The sequence below is a fragment of the Cephus cinctus genome, unplaced genomic scaffold (assembly GCF_000341935.2).
Source record: "Cephus cinctus unplaced genomic scaffold, Ccin1 Ccin1_scaffold0132, whole genome shotgun sequence".
Taxonomy (NCBI): Eukaryota; Metazoa; Arthropoda; class Insecta; order Hymenoptera; family Cephidae; genus Cephus; species Cephus cinctus.
The window spans coordinates 621,352-643,227 of NW_014332865.1; the positions used below are offsets into that span (position 1 = coordinate 621,352).

Below are 21,876 nucleotides of genomic sequence, written 5' to 3' on the forward strand. Positions count from 1 at the left end.
TACATAACCAATTCTCTCTTGTATTACACTCTGAGGTAATTTTTGATTCCAAGTAGGAGCATTGAAACTTCCACGCCTTTCAGATTCCTTCTTTGCTTCTTGTTCTGTTCTCATTGCTTCATATTCCTGGAGATCATCTAGTCTGAGGGCAATTCTTGTTGGACTACGGCGAATCATCCTGTTGAACAAAAATTAAAGTCTTTGCAATAACTGAATTTCCTTGAACAATCTAAGCGTTATTCTTCTGATTAAATTTGTGTAAAATATTAGCAAATTTTAATATGTATTTTGAAAACGTGGAAATATTTCATACAGAGTTAGGGCCCGGGTCCCATTATTAAAGCCGTCCCTGATGCAAATTTAAAACATGGCTGAGAACTCCGAAAAACATAACTCTATGATAATATTCGAGAAATCAAATATTATATCGAGATTCGTTCTAAGATAAAATGATTTCCAATCTGGACAGTAATATATTTGATAAAAAATGATTTTAAAAAATGTTACACGACTAGAAATTATACAGGCAAAATTGTGAAAATTCGGGTGCAACGAGAGATTCAGTTGCTGTAAACACGCTTCCGATCGACTGCTGCAATTTTCACGAAACCTGGCTCAGCGGCACACACCCCCTTGTAGAAAATTGTAAATAACTATAATTTAAGGACTCGGAAAGGATACGCCAGCACGAAAGGATGCTTTACTTGGAAGATTATGTTGAAAGTACGTAAAAATGAAGCGGACTCAGCTCACTCAGTCTTTTGGGAAGAGTACTACCCTTTCTAAATATACACTCTCTTGCAAGTGTTGGGAATTTGATTCTCATGCTACTTTTATTGATAATGTCATGCAATTACACGGAATTTAAATAATTTTTTTATTAGTTTTGTAGAGAATCCATCAGGTACTTTCGTTTTATTAAACTTTTATGATAAATAGTTTCATACGTTTTGGTTAACTCAATATTTTTCGACTGGATAGTACAACCATCTATCTTCAATGATACATTTTTAAGTTACTCTTATTTACTGATAATGATTAGATCAATTGAAATATAATTTCATAATTCACACAAGTTTAGTATATATTTAGATTCATTGGATTTTATATGAGCATTCTTTCTATCCTCTTTTTTTGGTTATGTTGAATAACTTTTTATTACTATTTCAGTGATCGAGCATCTCCCACAGGAGTTGAGGGACCGTTTTACTGAAATGAGGGAGATGGACTTAGGTGTTCAAAGTATGCCAATTATACGATCAATTAAGTCCTTCTGTTAATACGATGTTAGAGATCAACAAATTTTTCTTCAGACTCGATGGACAGTTTGGAAAAGAAGGTGAAAACCTTCTTCTCCAACGCCAAGAAAATGAAACCTAGCGAGAAGGATGCGGAATACGAAACAATTAGGAAAGAGTATTACAAGACATTAGAGGATGCGGATGAAAAGGTGCACCTAGCAAACCAGATGTACGACTTGGTGGATAGATATCTAAGAAGATTAGATCAAGAACTGCACAAATTTAAAATGGAGCTCGAGGCTGATAACAAGGGCATTACTGAAGTTTTGGAAAAGCGCTCCTTGGAATTAGATCAGCCGCCTACGAATAGTAGTCAAAAGGAAAATCGTTATAGCTTTACACCAAGTAGATCCCGTGACAATCACAGTCATTGTAAGTCAATTCGCACCAGCATATTGGAAACTAATATCAAAAAGTATTATTCACATAACCAAATTATATCTCCTTCTTCAGCAGCACGAGCAGAAAAGAGGAGAGACTCAAATGCATCGTCCGCATCAATAGAGAAACGTTTAGCGGTAGAAAAAATTCCTCCGAGTCTTCCTGAGTCTCGACCAGCATCAGCCAATTCTGGTCCCATTATTGCTGCCACAAACCTACCACCAACCCCTAACGCAATTGCCAACTCAGTCGGTTCAGTCAGCTATAATCTTGGCCATATTGGTGCAGGTGGTAATGCCATTGCAGCAGCAGCTTCGCAAGCGATTGCTGCCACGCAGCAGATGCAACAAGGAAGACGAACTGCAAGTCTGAAAGCTAGTTATGAAGCCATCAACACTGGTGGGGTCCATGCAGCTGAGTTCAGTAGAGAATTGGCCGGCGCCGCTCAAACTGCCATAGCAGCTATTCAAGAAACAACTAAAAAGCATAAGAAGTGCGCTACGTGGTTTACATAATCTTCTAAAAGAAACACATTACAGAATGAACTAATTCTAAAATATTTGCTTTCAGAAAAGTAACAACTACTGTTCCCAGCTCAAGTGTTATTACTGCCGCAGTTCAGCAACCTGTTTCACCGCCAGTAGTGACCGCACCTGTTGCGGGTACAGATCCAGATAATCCAGATTGGACCTACGACCCTAATGAGCCAAGATATTGTATTTGTAATCAGGTATCTTATGGAGATATGGTCGCCTGTGACAACTCTGATGTAAGTACAGCTTATAAAACTGTATGGACCATATACAGAATCTATTATAAAAGGCGTTTGAAAATTATTATAATCATTTATCTCTTGTACGTAGTGTCCATTCGAATGGTTCCATTATCCATGTGTGGGCATAACAGCTCCACCAAAGGGCAAGTGGTACTGTCCTCAGTGTACATCTTCTATGAAGAGACGTGGAGGACGGAAAAACTGATTGCGGTATAATCAATCGAATAATAATAAAAAAGGATTGCTACTACCTCTTAGGTACTGTCTGTTGAATATCAGCTTACATAGGAAACTGTCAACTCTGATTTCATATGACTTTTTAATTGCGTTTATAATTTAAGAAGTGGTGATTGCGTCGTTAACTCCAGGCTTTTGTTTTAAGTGCAGCAAGACAGGATGACTTTAGGCAAATAGTTTCGATTTGCCGTCTGTTTCTCTTCTTTTACGTCTAAACGGGACAATAGGATAGATGGTGTTACTTATGATCCATGTGTTATATATGCGTTTTCGCATTCAATTTTACGTGAGGGAAGACTGTTTTTTGAAAAGCCAGGAACCTTTCGTGGCGTCAATGTCCTTTTGCACCGTTCTGAACTGAGCTGAGTGTAATGAATTTTTCATATTACTTTCCCTAGTTCTTTTTGCAAAAGGAGAACGGATCAAAAGCATTCTTTTACGATCTGAAATCGAGGATGCGATCCTAAAATTGTTCCTGTTTATGGAAACACTGGTACTGAACCGACAAATTGTCTCCATATTGTTATGTGGCATCATATAACTTAAAATGATCTTAATGTGTTTCGAATAAACTCGTCAATCGAAATCCACTTGGTAATTTGCTGAGTACGTAACCGAGCGAGCAATAAAATTATACGTGTTCTACGCTTTCAGAAAACAAGGAAAAACAGAGAAAAAAATGAAATATACAAAAGTGTCTGGTTTCTGGACAAAGATATGTAATAACTTCAAATGTGTAATAAAGCAAAAGATACAGCGGTCGTGTTCGTTGTACTAATTATTATTATGTACTTTATCCATTTGGAACCAAATATGTAAATAACGTCATATATCTTAACATTCTTTTGAATTGACACATAAAGCATTGACAAAACATGAAACAACTGACTACTGATGATGATTTTTCTTATATGTATAAATAATGTACCGGATTTCACACCGCATTATGGCGGCGAAGTGATTTTAATCTTTACACTACTATTCTTAAACTTTTATCTTAAAATTATTTTTCCGTTATATTAACAATCTTAAAAACAGATTTAATTAATATGGCTCCTAACAAACCTGTCCTTATGGCTGATCATTATAAAACGTCATATGCCCGTAATTTTGATCAACAAAATTTGATAGATCAGACTCTGATGTGTATTGATCAAACTAAAGAATTGAAGCCAATAAATTCGGACATGAAGACGACATATAGTAAATCCTATGATACCAAATATTTGGATCCTTCAGCTTCTGATTATTATCGACAATATTCCGCAATGAATCGGACAACTCTTGAAAGTATGCATGAAAAATATGGCTTTCAAAGAAATCCAAGTCACGCGGCAAGGACTGCTCTCTACACAAGATATACACCGTATGAGTGGGTGCAAAATCAAATAAGGTTTTATAATGAAGCTGATTCAAATCGACATTTCTCTGAATCATTACGGAAGGATACTGTTCGTTTGATGCGGTTCGTTTTCCATTTTACGTCCTTGCACAAAATATTCCAGTTAAACTAGGTTTAGTTAATGTAATATAGCATTTGCTGTTTCATTGATTTCGTACAGGGAAGCTGATGAGAGGGTGCAGGATGGACAGAAGGAAACAGGTCGAAAGCTCGGTGAAAGAATCACTGACATATCATTCTGGCGCAATGAAGTAGCTTCTGAATTGGAAAGAATAATTATTGAGAATGAGAAAATGCAAGAATGTAGAAAGACACTTAATAAAGCTATACAGGATCTTGAAGGTCCATTGCACATAGCTCAAGAGTGTCTATATAATCGCGAGTCACGGAAAGGTACATATTACAGAAATAATTTGTTGAGTTGACAATTTTCTTATATAATTCTGGTATGTTTTTAGGTACCGAACTTGTGCATGATCAAACGGAGCAAGCACTGCTTAAAGAAATTGAGACGGTACTAAATTGTCAAAAAAAATTGGAACAATTTACCAACAAGTGCATAAAGCAGGTAAACCCCATATTAACGAAAAAAATATGAAATAATAAGAACACTATATCTTTATCACAATTAAAATATACTTATGTACATAAAATTTTTTCCTACAATTACATTAAAAAAAAAAATGTTTCAGCTCCAAAGAGGCAGAGCAGTTCAAAACGAATTAGATATGGATATTAAGAATAAAGAAGGTGCTTTGGGGATTGATACCATGTGTCATCAGTTAAATAACTTCAGTAGAGGTCTACAGTATTATAGCGGGATCGAGAAATATGATCCCAGGTAAAATTAAACAATTTCTATGAAAAACGAAATATTACAAATTCCCTTATAAAACTCTCATTGCCAATCTCCTTTAGTATCACGGAAGCCGAGTCCTGGGCAGAGGCTTCGAATAGCACTGTGAAAAAATCTCAAAATGAAAGAGCAACGTCGTGCCAGCTACGTAGCGACATTGAAACCATGATAAATGCCGTGGCACAAGAGATGTGGAATGCTTGGAGCAATACGAATAATGCTTTGGCACGAAGATCTGCAGAGATGCTCGAAGCCAAGAGTAAACTCCTAATTCATTTATATAAGGTAAGCCTTGACGACGCCCAATAAAATTCTAATATGCCTTAATATCAAATAACTTCTCACGTTACAATTGTAGATTCAGCAGGAGATTTTCAATATTGAAAAGAATTTAGAATTAATGCGCAAAGCTATAGCTGATAAAAGTGCAGCTCTGAAAGTGGCACATACACGTTTAGAAGCAAGAACTCATAGACCACAATTAGAATTGTGCAAGGACTATGCGCAACTTAGGTACGTTCTGTGTAATGCTATATAATTATTGTATGTTGTAAAATTCAACTAATTCACTGTTTAGAATGATATCGGAAGTGGAAACTATTAATTCTATGATACACGACATGCATATTAAGGTGCAACAAAGTGAAGCGCAGCATCAACAACTTTTACGCACAAGAGCTAATTTAGAAACGGATCTCAAAGCAAAGGTCGATGCACTTTTTGTGGATCGTGAAAAATGCATGGGAATGCGAAGAAGTTATCCTATTACAGCTACTGTTGTATATTGACAGGTTATCGATATTCTTCCTAATAAACACATGAGAATAGATCAATGATCGATCCTTCCTGGTTCAATTCCTTAATCGATAGACCAAGTAATGGTTGAGCAATGAACAACTCTTGTGTTTGTTGGGTTTGTCTTATAACGTTGTGATTTACATGTATTTTGTATAATATATTTATTTTTATATCACTATATTGTTCCCACTCGCTGTATATGGTATGCTTTAAATAATTATTATAGAATAATAAGATATCGGTAATGTTACAATTTTATATTCAGAGATATAATGTGTTACACAGCTGAAGTGTTGTCTGAATCACATCCTTTAGTAAGAAATTTAAAGAATTGCTAATATTTTACTTTGCGTTTGATGGGAAATTACGATTCCCTGAGTAATTTACATCGCGATATCAATAAGTGTTTCTGCAATAAAGTGAAGATAACGTATTTAAAACTATAAGGGTTGACTACTGTACACGCGAACCTATTTATTTACATTTACTGTGTCGTATCGTTATGAATCGTTAATGTACGGATAAATGTGTAAGTCTGGTTCAAGAAATTGAAGTCACATGTTTAGCCAAACAATTAAATAAATATGATGCTCAACGTAAAAGAAAAGTTGTGTGTAAGCATTAAAACAAAATTCTTATCAGTAAATTAAACTAGTCTGTGCCATGTCTCGCATTTCATTTATCGAACGATCACTGTTATTTGATAACGGAATCGAAAAGTATTTACATAGGGGTTTCAGAAAAAATTAATATAAAAAGGTGAAATTTTACGTGATGCCTTAGTATTATTAAAGAAGTTCATGTAATAAGTTTTAAATGAACTATTTGAATATTTAACAAACTTCATAAGCCGCAAGTTTTATTCAGTGTCAATAAGTCACTTTTGAGAGGAGCTACATTCTCACGACAAAAACATGTATAGTTTTCGTTACCTTGAGACACTCTCTGTGGCCTTTTGGATAATTTCACTATATGGGAATGCCAATAAAATTTTGTTGGGCAAATCTAAAAAACACAATGTGCATTTTTTTAATGCGGTCAACTGTGAACGGGATGATCGAAGAAATGAGCATGTTGCAGAGATAATTGGAGAACTAGTAAAACTGCATAATAAATCTTCGGAAATTTTGGAAATTTTATTATTGAAAAAATATTCTCTTTGTAACGATGGCATGGTTGATCACATTCTGAAAACCATTAATCATATTTCTATTCTTATTACTGGTACGAATTTAATAAAATATTTATGTGAGACTAGAAGAAAAGGGAACTTTTTGTTTTTAGATGGAACAGTTAAACGTAGACTTGGTATGTATTCGCAAAAAAAACCAAAAACTTATTTTATACCAATGTTCAATAATACGATACTGGACTTGCTGGAGCGTAATATTTCATCTACATGGAATCCTCGAGCACTTTATATTTGCATTGCTGAAAGTAAAAAGTCTGCCGTAAAAATAATAACTGAGTTGTGGAAAAAATTCGTTTACAATATCACAGTGATTATTCCTACAGAAAATATGCAAGCAGGTGACATGGCAGTTAAAAGTAATTAAAATAACATTATCATTATACATTAATATTATTGTTCACGGTATTTCTAGATAAAGAAAATTTTGTATACGAGACATACACGTGGCGTCCTTACTATCCAGAGGGATATTGTGGGCCACCGAAAATACACAATATTATAAGATTCGGGGGAACTATGACAAATAAAACATACTTATACAACGATAAAATTGGTCTACCAGTACTTCCAAAAAAGTTTAAAAATTGCAATCTTACGATCGAATTCAATGTATGGGAGCCATACTTTTTACGAAATAATGACTCAAAACAAAAGGGTTTGGAAGAACAATTACTTAATCTTGCTTGTAACAAATTATTAGTCCGACTTAATTTAATTGCCACAATATCTGATAAGAATTTAGAAACGATTCCATACGATGGTGTAGTTGGTTCTATAATACCCCAACTGTGGCATTTAGATAAGGCTGACATTACAGAGCCATATTTACAAGTACGTATATCGATAAACTATCATAACTATGATAAACAAACATTGTGTTCTATTTTTAGGATTCCTTGGTATGGGTAGTACCACAAGTCGAACAGTCCTTACAGTGGTCTAGTTGGATTATGTGTTTTTCCACTGAAACTTGGTTAGCTACAGTATGCACTCTCATATGTGTAGCATTTATGTTAAAGATGATTGGAGAGCGTAACTATTTATTATGGACCTGGGGAACTCTTTTGGAAAATGGGATTGGAACGGTATATCAATCAGCAGTCATAAGCTTCTTGAAAACACCATGGATATTGGCCTGCTTACATCTGTATAATGCATACAAAATGGTGTTACTTAGCTTGCTAGTGACGAATATATACAAAAATGAAATTTTAAATCAAAAAGATGTTCTTGACTCAGGATTACGAATGAGTAATTATTATACGAATTGCAATAAACATATACATGGCTAGGTTCTGTATGATTTCTATAAAAATAGAGCACTTTCTTTTATATACTATGCGATGATACGTTACAATTAGTACCACGTGATTGCAGACAAAGAATGAGCTCTGATCGGAATACAAAATTGTTATGATTCTCTATATGTATATTATGCTATATAATATCATGTTATTATAGAAAACGTATAGCGCTCGCCATTATAAAAAATAGGAAACGTCATGCTCGAATTATTTCATTTGAGCGATTGTACCTTTCACTATTTTTTAATATAAATTAATATTACTTACAGCTTTTATGGACCTAGCCGAAAAATATTTCGATCATACGGATCCAGTCGATAAAGAGATCCTTAAGAGATATGTACCCTGTTCGAATGTTCCTAACTGTTTAAAACAGGTAATTACGGATGGAAATCAGGCTGTTTTTACAAATAAAATGAGTGCAGAATATCAATTGAATCAAAGGAACTACTCAGCGCTGTATGGTTTTCATCTACTGAAACCATCAATTACGTACAATGTAGTACTAGTACTGCGCAAAGGAAACCCAATGATTCCTGGATTCAATAAATATTTCCGGATGGTTTTAGAGGCTGGCATTTTGTCGCATTGGATTCAGAATGTCACTCAAGAATATGAACAATTAGGCAGCGTCTCTTCAGAACGACGAATTTTACAATTATATCATCTGAAAGGTGTTTTTGCTTTGCTTACCTTTGGTCTGAATCTCGCCACAATTACGTGGATCATCGAAATACTTTACTATCGATGGACAAAGAAGATGTGGATCTTTTAAAGACATTCCAAGCTCATCTATGCAATAAAGAGCTAGTTTCAGGATCCCTGTGGTAAGTTTTAAAATAAATTTTTATTATAACCATCTCATATTTTCGAAATCCATAACAAAATTAGTTTCTGATAGTTTACATCTCTGCAGTACGCTAGTAATAAAAATAATAATAGCAAGAATTACCATCTACTACGCGAGAAGTTTATATTAGTAACGTTGAATATGTAGCACGGTAATATATTAGGCTGACTATATAATACAACGTCCCAACATCGCATATCTTATCACATACATTTCTATAACTGTACAGGAGTTGCCTAGAGTCGGTGTGAAACATCTTTGAGAAAAAAAAAGTACATATCGATGCATCAAACATCACTCAAAAGAACATTTGTAGTACGTATCGTTAAAATAAAAATCTGAAGTCAAATTAGTTACCTTTCGGTGTAAATAAAAAAAAAGATTAATTATTCATTATATCAGTCACGGGATGTACTCGTTCAGTCGATATTTCTTGTCCATTTAAATTGCGCAATGCTTTCGTATATTTGGTTAGCTGCTGAATCTTCATCGTACTCCTCCTTTAGGTAGTAAATTTTTACGTTTTCCTGGGGATGGCATTCGAGGACATTCCATTTTTCGAAAAGTTTGAAAGAATTCTTTATGGGGTCTACGCATAAACTTTCACCTATTAAAAATAAATGCATTCTCTCCTTAGAAATTATCCTTTGTAAATAATTTATGTTACACTATAATAACGTTTTATTTACCATAGCTGACAATTCCACGATCTAAATTTGTTTTTATCTCTGCAAGTACTTCACACACTAAATCTCTTTCGGATAAGGATCGTCCGACTAATTTTCTCAATGTAAAGGCACTATAGGTGTATGTATCTATCCATGGTCGTAGTAACGTATGTAAGAATTCCATGCGACTGGAGTGTTCAGGATCTAAGCTGAGCTGCAAAGTGTATTTTCAATCATAAAAAAAATAAAAATAAATATAAAAATGATCAGTAAGTATAAATCGAAATAAATTTTTTGAATGTTGCATATTTGAAATTTTATATACCTTGTACTGAAGTTTTTTCGATTGTTTCTTACGATTATGTTCCTCATCCGAACTGTCGTCGAAATTTTTAGCATATCTTTTACTCCATATTTCATCTTGCAAATAACTTTCCTGAATATAATATGATAATTACAAATTTCGGTTAACAATATTTTTTTCATGTAAACCCCAAACGTACCTCTTTCAACGTGATGATGCCCGTCACCGCAAGGTTACCTATAGCCTCTAGTACGACCTGCTCCAAATCTTGGCAAGGCTTGCAAAAAATGAACTCGTATTTAAGAATATCACAGACCTTGAGCGTTTTTTCCAACAGAACATCCTGAAAAACGCTAATGTCATTTTCGGCAATGGCCTTTGGATCATTTATTTCCGATTGCAAGGCAGCGTACAATCCAGTCACTGAAAGTAAATACAATTTTAAAATAATATTAAAGAATAATCGTTGAAATCTCTTACCTACTACGCTGTCCAGGATATAATGAACGACCATGGTGTTGCTGTAGTAAGATAGTTCGATAACGTTTGGCAAAATAGAAACAGGTCTAATCGCCGTTATAACTTCTTTTCGGACTGATTGTCCTTCAATGGTTTCTGTAATTTCTTGACGTTGCTGTTGGACTAAACCTGGACCCAAAATATCCAGCTGAAGAATGATAATATACGAGAAAATTAAAATAAAATATATAATGATAAAGTTTTAATAAGTGCACAATGGTTATAAGATGTTACTGACTGCGTGATTGATGATATCAATGCTTTCTCCGCAAAAAGCGACAACTTTATCAAGCCAATCCAGCTCTTGCCTTATAGAATCAAATGCTTCTACGAGCTTATCCAGTGTACAACCATCCCGGAATTTATTGAGTAACAGGAAAGCAACGACATTCGTCGTCATTATGGGTGTAGCTTTAGTAGAGTCTAAAATTTTGTCACATTGTTAAATACAAATTCAAATTATTCCTTATGAACATCATGTTTTGAGAAGGTCGTATTTTTTAATTTATTTACCATACACAACATGTCGAGCAATGCTATCAACCAGCTGACGATGTTCCTCGACTACGACGTCAGTTCCATACAAAGATGAAGTAGACATGGTGTATTTTAATGTTTTCTCCACGGTACCAGTGACAGGTAATTTATTTTGTTGCGCTTGGAAGGATTTTAGCATCTCCTGTTGGCAGTGTTGTTTTGTTCATTAAATTTAACCATTCATTCAATATCTCATGCGAAAGAGATGAATAAATATATCTCACCCTCAAAGAAAACGGCTGACAAATTTCAATTTTAACAATACCATAACTCCCCATTAAAGTAGACCAAATAGCGCTAATCGTTGATCTAAATGTTTCCATTTTCTTCGGCTGGCCCAATTGCTCCCTGACAAAGTTTCCATCGACTAGGCGCTCATAATTCATTGCAACAGGTACCAACAAAGCGTCTTCTATCGTACCATCCATATAGGCATCAACAATAACACTCAAAATACCACCCTTTGGCATACAAGGTTTGCCAGTTCTCGATCGGCCACCTTCCATGAAAAATTCAATATTGTGTCCAGCACGTAAGCTCTCCATTACATACGTATGTAAAACCGCACGGTACAAGAGATCTTTACGCCCCAAGACAGGATCGATGCGTCTTTTTATAAAAAAGGCACCTAAGCTGCTCAAAAGTTTCCTGCGAACAAAAGTATTATTTTGAGCACGACCGACTCGACAAAAACCCGTGCATAACTCATGATAATCTTACCCGAAAAATGGAATCTTTAGATTGTCACCAGCAGCAATAAGCGGACTTTTGATATTGTTGCTGAGCATAAGAAAGCTAATCATTATATAGTCTAAATGACTTTTGTGCAGCGGTAACATAACCAATGGCAAACCGGTATCGCTTGCCTTCTTGAGCATTTCTATTTGCGACGGCTGTACGACAGTGGATTGCAAAATACACGGGAGGAGTTTGTAAAGAACCCATATTGTTATCCTGAGTAAAAAGTCACTAATATTACTTTGCATCTGCAATAATATTGTCTTGGCCCGTGCTTCGGCCTTAGCCATTGCACTATCTTCAGAACATCCTTCACTAGTCACAGTGTCACGAGCTGTCAACTTGATAGCATCCTTTAGCCTCTCGTCGTTCAATATCTAATCGACACATAAGAACAGAAAGTAAAGATAGTAAGATGAACTCGCGATAGAAAAACGACGACTTAATTATTCAAATACTCACAGTTTGAGTGACTTTGGGATAGTCGTATTTTTTGAAGCTGTAGACATGTGATATGTGTCGAAAGATTTTCGAGATAAGACTTGGTCCAGGATCGACTATCAATATGTCTTTTCCACCTATCTGATACTGCTTGCTTGTCGTGCTCACCAGAGAATTCTGCAATGGATCAAATTTCCAGTATATTAAGTATAGACTTATAATGAAGAACTTTCAAGGTTCGGAAACGGAATATGAATTTTTAGGGACTATTCCTATAATCTTGATTAGGAGTCCATAAGTTTCGTCATAAGAAATTAATATGGAACGGTCTAGATCTATATGTATATCTAAATATAAATAACATACTTACGTGCTCCACGTGTCCGCGAATAACAACAATTCGCAACCATCGCGTAAACAAGCTCCGTGGCTCGTCTTGCATTTTAATCAGTCATGTAAACTCAATTTTACTAATAAAAATACTAATACTACTTTCAGTGTGCATATCAAGGCGCAAAAAAGCACGTGCAGTAGTTTATTTATAACACGTTCGACTAAAGTGACTCGCCATCTAGGTTTAATTTGCGAAACTTCCCCGCTATCCGAATAATTTTAACAGAAGCAATAGACCATTTCCATGTACGTGGACAGCATGAAAATCAGAAACGAGTAATGCTACGAAATAATAGAGTTGAAAAATCTATCAAATATTACCTGACACAATCAATCTAAATCAGTCTGTCAAAAACCATTAGATCAATTTATCTAGAATTTTGTATAACAGCAGGATTCTCTATTCAAATGAATAACAATTCTATCAAAATATATAAATTCAACAAATAAATTAATAGCTAAAATACAAACGTGTTTCTACTACTAGGAGATGCTCAAAACTTTGTTGACGAGTGGAGCATTTTGAACGCAGATAGTTGCATAACCAAGCACGCATAAAGATAAATAAATAATATCCCCAAATCTCTATTCCAATTCTAAGTATGAAGACCCGCCAATCCGCAACGTAAATATTCAAAGAACGTATATAGAAAATCGTGAAAATCGACCAAAAACTCTTTCTTTTTCTTTCAGTACCGCACCGAATCGCGTAGTCCGTTCAGCCAAGTGAATTTCATTCGCATCCCACTGAACGCAGACGTCGGGTGTCTTACGTAACCTAAGAACAGCAAACCGCATAAAAAAGATAGTCGCGACCTGGCCTTTGGTAAGCAATCTTTTTCGGTCTAAAACCTAAACACACTCTCTGCACGTGCGGCTGCGATTGAATTGTAACGAGTGTTAGACGAGACAATATTTTTAGATAAATTTCATCAGTGTTCTCCATCTTATCTTAGAGATGAAGGTACACTTTCTGTCATCGGTAGAAGGCTGAGACTTGACTGCCCCACCAGTTGGCTACATAGGTAACGGCTTGAAGGCACAGATGTCGACTGTTACCAGAAAAGAGTAAGAGTGGAGGAGCTTGGACCCAGAGAATGGCATGCGTAGCCAGCATGGGGACAGAAATTGTAGCCATGTAAGATTACTAAATCACGTGATTCTCTTGGTAGAATATCACGTCCGTTATGCGAATCTTACAGAAGACACGAATCGCCTCTGTACACACTATTTTATAGTCATCTAAATCAGTCTCAAGGAAGAACTGGCAAATACATGTAGTTCTATAACGAACAAAGGTGGAAGTAAAAACCTGATTGACATGTATTCTACTATAAACAAGGAAGTTATGTCCTCGTATGAAAAAAAAACCACATTATTTTCTTGATTGAATATTATGAAGTATGGACCCAAGCAAACTAATGTTCTGTCAGGCATAAATTCTTTTTTAAAAATTAAAGTAAAAATAATACATGCAATACCCAATACCGAAAGGTGTACTAAATCTTAAACTTTTTCACAAGCACTCCTCATATTGTTGAATTCGTTTCTAAAATCTATTGGCAAGATACACTGCACACTGCAGATCATTATATTAATTAAATCCTAATGGCAAGTATTTAATTAACTCTCTATAAGTTCAATCAGAGCATACTAATCGATTTAAAAAAAAAGAATGTTATCTTTTACCAAAAAAGAGTGAAAGTATGTAATCTTGTACTCAATCCACAATATATGTCACTAGTACATAAATTGTACGCGTTGAGAGGACAACCTTGCAAGTTTACTAAACTATATAATTTTCTTTTACGGACACATCATGTTGTGCTTCTAAGTACCGCGAACGGTTTACACGTCCTGGCAAATCGCCGTGGAAATAATAAACAGCTAGGTACTACCTAAACATTACATAATGTTAGAGGACGTCGATCCTTGTACGCAATCCATAACCCGTAACTTTAATTACCACGCACGTACGGCATTAAAGAGAAAGAGAAGAAAAAATGGGACCGAAACGTGGGCGCGATAATCGTTCCGTACGATCATGATGGCTGCGACATTTCTCGAAGCCTTAGAAATCCGCTTGCCTCTTCGCTGACCTTCCCAGCAGTGATAACTCACCTTGGAGGACGGGGTGCAACTGTTACAGCATAAGTGGAGAAAGGAGTGTGCTCTAAAAACAGCTGGTGTAAGTGGTTCGGCCTCCTTGATCCTGTACAAGGAACTTTCCCGGACTTTGCGAATCTGTTCTCTGCTACTGACGCGTCTTCTTTGTTGCGTCACTTGTTGCCCGACACGTCGCAATCCTACAAATACCAGATTACAATTGTTATCAAAGAATTTCTTTATTTCCCACTGTCCGCTGACTATCTTGATTTCTTTTTCTCTTTATACTCCGTTGATTCCTTTGCATACGTAGTGTACTTTCTCGTTGCGCAACAGATACGTGTATTGCACTTTAGTGAATTTTCTCAACTTCCTAGAACTCTCTGTGTGTGACTTGATTTGACTATATTAACACATACAAATATTCCTTTATGATTCATTTGACGAAAAGTCACTTGATTACTCTACGACTCGATTAGATGAAAATATATGTATTATGAATAGCTTGTGAAATTTCATGAATTTGACAATTCGTAACTTGACACCAATTCAGACAATTCACTGGCAATAAAAAATCTGTTAACGTCAAGTTTCTCTTACCGTCCAATGAGAATCGCGATGCGGCCGGCTCCGAATTTCGCGTCACGTCCGTCCGCGTTTCCCATTTTGCGTAGACCTCTTGCAACCGAGTAGAAAAGACTTCTACCATATTATTCGCTCTAGAAAAAAAAGATATTACACGTTTCATTTCCGTAAATGCTCGATACAAAATAAGTCGATGCCTAACAATCGATATCATCGATCTTAGGATAAGATTTGAAATATAATATAGATTCGGTTTGATACGTATTTAATACTGTTCCTATATCGCACCAACTAATATCACGCTAATTCCTCTAAAGCACTACACCGACTGAATCTATTCATAATAATCGTCTCTAAAAGTCATCATGGTCAATGACACGTTCCTTGTTACATAAGAATCATTGAATTTCTTCGATATTTTAACCAAACATTTATTTACACCATCTGCCAAGCTTGACTACTTCTGACAGTGACATATCTATATCACTTCTGACAGTGACAATCCTGAGTTATCACAATTTTTTCAGTTTCTTCGAACATTGTCTATTTCAACTTGACAGATTCGCCTTTCACACTGGCTTCAAAATCTGCTGTACAAATTTCTATGAAGTTAATGAAAAATTTACAAACCCTTCACCATAACATTAGGTAGATAACCTATTAACATCAAACGTGTTTGGCAAACTGGATGTTCACTGTTTTGTCATTCAACGTAAATCTCTTAACTCTTATGTACGGTTATGGTCTCCGCGAATAGAATATAGATATATGAGTGTGTATATATATATATATATACTGTACCCCAAGGAACCTCCCTAGAGGAGAACTACCAAGTTACCGTTTGTTAGGATCGCCTGATTCTTACAGTGGCGTCGCAAGTGGCATTCTTCACGAATTAAGGGTCGATTAAGATGAATATTCCATGAGAAATATAAAGTAACGTGTACCTTGTCTTGGCTTTAATTTTTAATATGTTTCCGTTGTAAAATGATGCATTGACTTTCTTTTTTGTTCTTGGCATATAATACGAGTCATCGAATTTTTTCAAGGACATGACCTGCGCTCAATGCATTTCAATGGTATGTAGCAAGTGCATCGAAGGCATTTGAATTTTATGCAACACCATGCAATTCGTAGCTTAGAAAATGGTAATCAGAGTTAAATAAAAATATGTAGGATAAACTTTTGTAAATATCTATTCTGATTAAGAAATTATATAAGATTGAGTTTCATTAGGTTTCTGCTATAATACTGTCAACGTGGTCAATCAATCTGTTAGTCAATACGTATCATATCATTTTACTATTACTTATATGATCCGTATCCCGTAAATCGGTATATTCATAAGAAATACGGATTAATATTGAGTGTTAGAGTTTAAGGGAATATTAATCTTCAATAATTCACCGATTTATTGCGCAATAATGATTTCAACTTTTTTTTTTAATAGAAATCGATAATAATTCGCTTCGACCCTGTAAAAAGGTCATAATGTTCGTTAATCTTGGTTGTATTTTTAAGCTCAAAGTTCGATTAGCCTAATTATTGCCGAAAAATCAAACAACATTTAACAGAGATTTACACTGACAACGTTGGAGATTAATTCTACCAGGCGGTAGTAAAAAGAAAAAGGGAAGCAACAAAAATTACGTATTGATCAAATTGCGCAGTTCTACTTTGTAATGCAATTATCACGTATATTGCACGTGGAAACTTTTTGTTTTTCATTTTTAACTTTTGATCGGACGATTATACAGAAATAATGGGGAGATCTCATTTTTTATTTATTTAATAACTCTTAGGCCCTTACTCATACCTCTCTTTTAGCGTTAAGAGACGTCTTTTATCGACTGCTATCTGCTGTCCTCTAACGACTAATAGGCGTCTCTTAACGCTAAAAGAGAGGTATGAGTAAGGGCCTTAGACTTTCTAATGCTTCTCCCAATCTCTTGTTTAATTACAGTTTTCCTATAATATATTTAGAGAATTCCTATTGTGACTACGTTTCATTAGATGCATCCAGGAGTAAAGATCAACTGACCTCTTCCTTATCAGGGTAACGTGCTATTCAAATATAGAATTAAAGTTAGGTCTAGAAAATTTCTTCATTCCACACATAATGCCCACGTTTGAGATATCCAATCTTAATTGCTCTTTTCACACAAAGTTCTTTCAATTATTATTTTATTGGTAACACAATTCACGATAGTAGTAACCGTGGCAATTTTTTATATTTTTTAACTGAAATATTTCGTTGTATATTAATGTACAAAGAATAAGATGATATCCCACGTTACCTCAAGTTGAAGAAGTAGTACAAAACACCGCAAAAGAGGAAGATTTCCACGAGTCCGTCCATTTTTAAATGACATAGAAAATTTTCATAACAAATGAATTTCCAGCCGAATGCGTTACCGTCGTTTTGACAAGCGACTGGGTTGGGAGCGACTGATGACTACTTCTTAACGAAGATAATTATTGTGTCTGACGATCAGTGTTCATGAAATATTTAATTCAAAAACATTGATGGCTACGAAGCATACACTGTTTATCACTCCATATTCGTTCATTCTGGCCCTTAAGTTAAATCAGCAAGCGTCTTTTGAGTTACACCGTGGATATGTTCTTTTTATGTCAGTTCATTGATCCATCGTCACAACAAACTTTCTATGGACAACGTTGAGTAACGATGGAAAGCACGCTATGACAATGGTTTGAAGGAGCTCCCTTGTGCGTCTTTGACAAACTGAAAGTATCAATGAATAACGATTTTTTAAATATGTTATACAGTTTCCATGGCTCACGTTAATTAACCGATTATTTGATAAAAAATTATGTCTATGTATATTGTACGATCATTGGGATTTTCATGGAAATAACGGTGCAACAACCGCTAGCTTAATTAAGTTTCGTCAAATAATTGTTTGAAATTTTATTATTAAGGAAAACGGAACCGTCGCGAAGTAACAAATTGTTCGAAGCAAACGTTCGGAAAGTTTTGTATATATATAACTACCTAACGTTAATTTTAAGTGTTGACTTGAATTTCGTATTGTTGTCGATGCTGGAATTGAAGTACGTCAATATGACAATGTACGGTATGTTACACAAATTTTCAAATTCCACATGAAAAATAATTCTAAAACACGGTACTGATTTTTCAAAAATATTTTGCTCCTTTCGTAGCAGCAGCCAAACAATCTTTGTTCAATCCAGTCGAATTAACTCCAGTTTAAATAACTTCCCTCCCAAGGAATGGATCAGGCCAGTGCCGTAGGAGGAAAGAGAAGGAAAATTTTTAAAAACTCAAAGATTCTCAGTTGTTATCTTGCGAGAACTGCTAACAAAGTACCTATTATGGCAAAAGATCCACGGACGCGAAATCGTGGCCAGCCGATTTGAGGACCGAGCCGTAACTGTGCTGTCGGCACTCGTGGCTTCTATAGTGGATAGTGGCGAGTAAAAGCTCAGTCGATAATGTCGGTATACGCTGTCGCTCTGAACACTTTCCATTGCAGAAGAACCCCTGGACAATTAGAGGTCAAACAGCTAGCATCGAATCTTATCAGTAGTGAGAATTATAACGACGGGGCGAGAAGCTAAAAAAAATATGGAATTAAGATTTCAAATAGTAATCAAAAAATTCTAAAAAAATAAACGACCGTGCATTCAACGAGATATAAATGTACTAAGACAGCAACATCCAATGTATTATTTGATTACGAAGCGCTGTGAGCGAAAATATACTGTTTCTTGGATGGAACAATGACAAATTCATAATTCACGAAATGCTTTATCAACGGAAAGACACGCAAGCATGCAGCGATTATGAGCGTGATCGTACCAGCTATTAGAATTTTCAACGAGATCCAATAATGGATCAATTTACTTGGCTAAATCGTGTCCTGCGTTTGTTCTCATGTCAGACCCACCATAACGGCGCTGAACTCGATGCGCATAATGCAATCTGCGATGTAAAGATTCTCACATCAAGAAACGTCATATGTTTATTCCGGTGATTATTGAATAATAGTCAATTTTTAAATTTGTATTCCAGATAAAGAATCAATATTTGAACACATTTACAAGAGTTCAAGTACAATATCAAGAGCTTCCGGTACTAATGGCGATTAAGAGAAAAATTTTGCGTGACATTTTTATTTTTTTTTTCTAATAGGTCAATTCATGATAAACTAGACCATTATCTGATTTATTACCAATGGATAATCGATTTATATAACAATAACAGTACATAATTCACGAAGACATTAATATATCGTCCTATGAACAAATTACGGTTGGACGACCAGGGAATCTTAATGGGCGTGCGTAAATTGATGTACAATAAGCTCTGACAAAAAACGTTAATGGCTTTCAATGGGATTAATTCACGAGTTATATATATGCAACAGCAGTCGTGTCGTTGCACCTATTGGTTTAACAGAAATATACATAATCATAACAAACATGATAACACCGCAGTACACGGGACACTAAAAAAAATATGCAGACAAAATTCTGTCTAATCTCATTAATATGTCTTACGAAATCAAAAAGTTTTTCATTAAACGGAGAATCGGGTCATTCGAGAGTCAGTTTATAGTTGCCGATAAAATTAGGCGGGTCTTCGAATCATCCATGTTGTTAATGGAGATAATACGACACCAGAAGTTAAGCACCAGCAATGAGTCGCAACTGACCACACGAGTTAGCGTGACAAATTTAAGAAGAATATCTCTCCCACGCGAATGTAGCATGTCCGACAAACGGTTCTCAGAGATCACTTCTTTTCCACTTCTTGACGTTACGATCTACTGGCACATCTCCTCATTGAGGAGGCAGCCATAAGGAAAGGAAGGAAGGACGTTACGATCTTTGTCCCTCATGTGCTAACGGTACTTTTTAAGAATTACAAGATTTTTATGTAAAAAATTGTATCGATCCCTTATGTTGGTATGAATTATTATTTTCTGTAAAATATTTTTTAACGGGTTCAAATATACAGTATTAATAATTTCACTGTCAACCTGTTACGCAATGATCTTATACTTCTTGTTGTTTCAACGATTCTCCGTGAACGAAGAAGTATGTATGTCATTTATATTAAAATTATAATATCTGATCATGTTTTCTACTTAATGAATGAGGGTTATCACTATATCGAATTTTGCTAACAACAATACCGATTTTTGGCAACGTTCTCCGTTTGTGGAAGAAAAGACATGGTTTTCAAATTGCTAAAAAGAGGAATGAGCAAAGCATAAAATAAAGAAAATTACGATAAGTTCCTCGAAGTTTTTTTAAAGAGCATAATGAATAATTAAGCGTAGATGCAGATTGTATGTTGAACTTATGCTACAACCAGAAATTGGATAAATTAATAATTATAAAAAGAATAATTAAATCCTTGTAGCGGAGATGCTATTCAATAACGTCGCAATGTATTTACAAGGCCGAACATAGTAGACAGTTAGGTTGACTCGTTTTAATTCTCTAGTGAAGATCGTGACCTTTGCGCAAAATGGATGATATGATATCAGGCTTGATCTTGCGTCATTTTTTTCCTTTTTTATTAAATAGGAATATTGCGTATACGAGAAACACTGGAAATGTATCATCGATTACAAACTCTACTGTCGCGTGTAGCAGTTAATAATTGGTCACAGTAATTATCTATTATAGAAAAGTTACGGACAAAGTTCATAAAAAATTGTTACGAAACTTTCCAAACATTAAAACAGAAAGTAAAGTCACTTTACACTTGACCTTTCTTTCATTATCTGCTACAGATATTTAACAACCAGGAGCATTCTTTTTATCAATTTAATATAAAAAAAATAACCAAAATAAGAGAGGTAATACCCTCTGGCGTACTGATTAGGAAACTCGTTTTTAGTACACGTTTTTCTGAATAAATCTTATATACTCGTTCTGGTTGCGTTGAATGTAACATAACCTAAGACCGGGTTCTGCGAGAATTTGGACTATATGAATTTTACAGATTTACCGTTGATTTCGATAGGCGATGAATCACTTGGGATAGAACACTGCTCACTGTTCTTCACTATTTAACATTCATATAAATGTACGAGGCACGTCGTACAGGTGGTACATTCACATACATTTCTGACCTCGCTCGCCTACTCTTTCTTCTCGTTGAAATAGTACTGTGGCAGATGGCGGGAATGACAACCGAACGTGAACAAATTCAAATATGTACATGTGCGAAACTGGTCTCAATATGAAAAATTATTTGCACAAAAGACAGATTGACGTAATAACTGTTCACGGTATTTAAAAGTCGATTTTCTAAATTGAATATTTTTGGAATATCATATGTAGTATAGTATTTTCGAAAAATTCAAAGCAGTCTAAAAGGAATAGTAATATCAATATAAAGCATTAACGATTAATAAGTATACCTATATACATGGAATATATATTGCATTTATGCATAATGCCTGTCTAAAAATAAAGAAGCAATTACAC

General features: G+C 35.1%; 4 protein-coding genes and 1 long non-coding RNA gene across 18 annotated transcripts; 4 read left to right on the forward strand and 1 right to left on the reverse strand.

Annotated features, from left to right (window-relative positions):
- The first annotated feature begins 197 nt into the window (after window positions 1–197).
- Window positions 198–3,455, forward strand: LOC107263054 (inhibitor of growth protein 3). 4 transcript variants are annotated; one of them, XR_001536597.2, is made up of 6 exons: window positions 198–723; window positions 1,171–1,242; window positions 1,314–2,175; window positions 2,253–2,451; window positions 2,546–2,715; window positions 2,840–3,455. XR_001536597.2 is itself a non-coding variant. In XM_015729863.2 (6 exons), exons 1-6 carry the CDS (start codon window positions 696–698, stop codon window positions 2,660–2,662), a joined length of 1,194 nt encoding a protein of 397 aa, XP_015585349.1. In that variant the 5' UTR covers window positions 200–695; the 3' UTR covers window positions 2,663–3,455. The 4 variants fall into 4 exon arrangements, 3 of the variants coding, with proteins under 3 accessions (XP_015585347.1, XP_015585349.1, XP_015585348.1); XM_015729863.2 differs by having other exon boundaries at window positions 200–723; window positions 1,314–1,673; window positions 1,758–2,175; window positions 2,546–3,455; XM_015729862.2 differs by having other exon boundaries at window positions 203–723; window positions 1,314–1,673; window positions 1,755–2,175; window positions 2,546–3,455.
- A 209-nt stretch (window positions 3,456–3,664) lies between these two features.
- On the forward strand, window positions 3,665–5,925 carry LOC107263052 (tektin-3). The gene is made up of 7 exons (XM_015729859.2): window positions 3,665–4,159; window positions 4,257–4,489; window positions 4,555–4,664; window positions 4,789–4,937; window positions 5,015–5,237; window positions 5,311–5,465; window positions 5,530–5,925. Exons 1-7 carry the CDS (start codon window positions 3,744–3,746, stop codon window positions 5,738–5,740), a joined length of 1,497 nt encoding a protein of 498 aa, XP_015585345.1. The 5' UTR covers window positions 3,665–3,743; the 3' UTR covers window positions 5,741–5,925.
- A 997-nt stretch (window positions 5,926–6,922) lies between these two features.
- Window positions 6,923–8,276, forward strand: LOC107263051. Its single transcript, XM_025080543.1, has 3 exons — window positions 6,923–6,974; window positions 7,035–7,280; window positions 7,355–8,276. Exons 1-3 carry the CDS (start codon window positions 6,923–6,925, stop codon window positions 7,849–7,851), a joined length of 795 nt encoding a protein of 264 aa, XP_024936311.1. The 3' UTR covers window positions 7,852–8,276.
- On the reverse strand, window positions 7,620–21,563 carry LOC107263049 (glycerol-3-phosphate acyltransferase 1, mitochondrial). 11 transcript variants are annotated; one of them, XM_015729853.2, is made up of 15 exons: window positions 21,395–21,563; window positions 17,685–18,133; window positions 15,403–15,521; window positions 14,818–15,002; window positions 12,325–12,480; window positions 11,845–12,239; window positions 11,349–11,772; window positions 11,101–11,266; window positions 10,826–11,010; window positions 10,549–10,735; window positions 10,268–10,491; window positions 10,090–10,200; window positions 9,786–9,978; window positions 9,199–9,703; window positions 7,620–9,068 (listed from the first exon to the last, which is right to left on the reverse strand). In XM_015729853.2, the coding sequence occupies exons 2-14, from the start codon at window positions 17,744–17,746 to the stop codon at window positions 9,516–9,518; spliced, it is 2,595 nt and encodes an 864-aa protein (XP_015585339.1). In that variant the 5' UTR covers window positions 17,747–18,133; window positions 21,395–21,563; the 3' UTR covers window positions 7,620–9,068; window positions 9,199–9,515. The 11 variants fall into 11 exon arrangements, with proteins under 11 accessions (XP_015585339.1, XP_024936182.1, XP_015585338.1 ...); XM_025080414.1 differs by lacking the exons at window positions 17,685–18,133; window positions 21,395–21,563 and adding an exon at window positions 18,740–18,915 and having other exon boundaries at window positions 9,199–9,352; window positions 9,454–9,703; XM_015729852.2 differs by lacking the exon at window positions 21,395–21,563 and adding an exon at window positions 18,740–18,853.
- Window positions 13,206–14,448, forward strand: LOC107263057. Its single transcript, XR_003058378.1, has 2 exons — window positions 13,206–13,321; window positions 13,390–14,448. It is a non-coding gene; the product is annotated as an uncharacterized LOC107263057 (long non-coding RNA).
- Window positions 21,564–21,876: the final 313 nt, after the last annotated feature.

Coding starts and splice junctions, on each gene's coding strand:
- LOC107263054 (XM_015729861.2), top strand. CDS start 696: ATGCTTTACTTGGAAGATTATGTTGAAA. Junction 724..1,170: donor CTTGGAAGATTATGTTGAAA/GTACGTAAAAAT, acceptor TTACTATTTCAG/TGATCGAGCATCTCCCACAG. Junction 2,176..2,252: donor ACAACTAAAAAGCATAAGAA/GTGCGCTACGTG, acceptor ATTTGCTTTCAG/AAAAGTAACAACTACTGTTC.
- LOC107263052 (XM_015729859.2), top strand. CDS start 3,744: ATGGCTCCTAACAAACCTGTCCTTATGGCTGATCATTATAAAACGTCA. Junction 4,160..4,256: donor GATACTGTTCGTTTGATGCG/GTTCGTTTTCCA, acceptor GATTTCGTACAG/GGAAGCTGATGAGAGGGTGC. Junction 4,490..4,554: donor TAATCGCGAGTCACGGAAAG/GTACATATTACA, acceptor GTATGTTTTTAG/GTACCGAACTTGTGCATGAT.
- LOC107263051 (XM_025080543.1), top strand. CDS start 6,923: ATGGTTGATCACATTCTGAAAACCATTAATCATATTTCTATTCTTATT. Junction 6,975..7,034: donor TATTTCTATTCTTATTACTG/GTACGAATTTAA, acceptor TTTTGTTTTTAG/ATGGAACAGTTAAACGTAGA. Junction 7,281..7,354: donor TACAGAAAATATGCAAGCAG/GTGACATGGCAG, acceptor CGGTATTTCTAG/ATAAAGAAAATTTTGTATAC.
- LOC107263049 (XM_025080415.1), bottom strand. CDS start 18,900: ATGGAAAGTGTTCAGAGCGACAGCGTATACCGACATTATCGACTGAGC. Junction 10,201..10,267: donor GCATCATCACGTTGAAAGAG/GTACGTTTGGGG, acceptor TATTATATTCAG/GAAAGTTATTTGCAAGATGA. Junction 9,979..10,089: donor CGAAAAAACTTCAGTACAAG/GTATATAAAATT, acceptor TACACTTTGCAG/CTCAGCTTAGATCCTGAACA.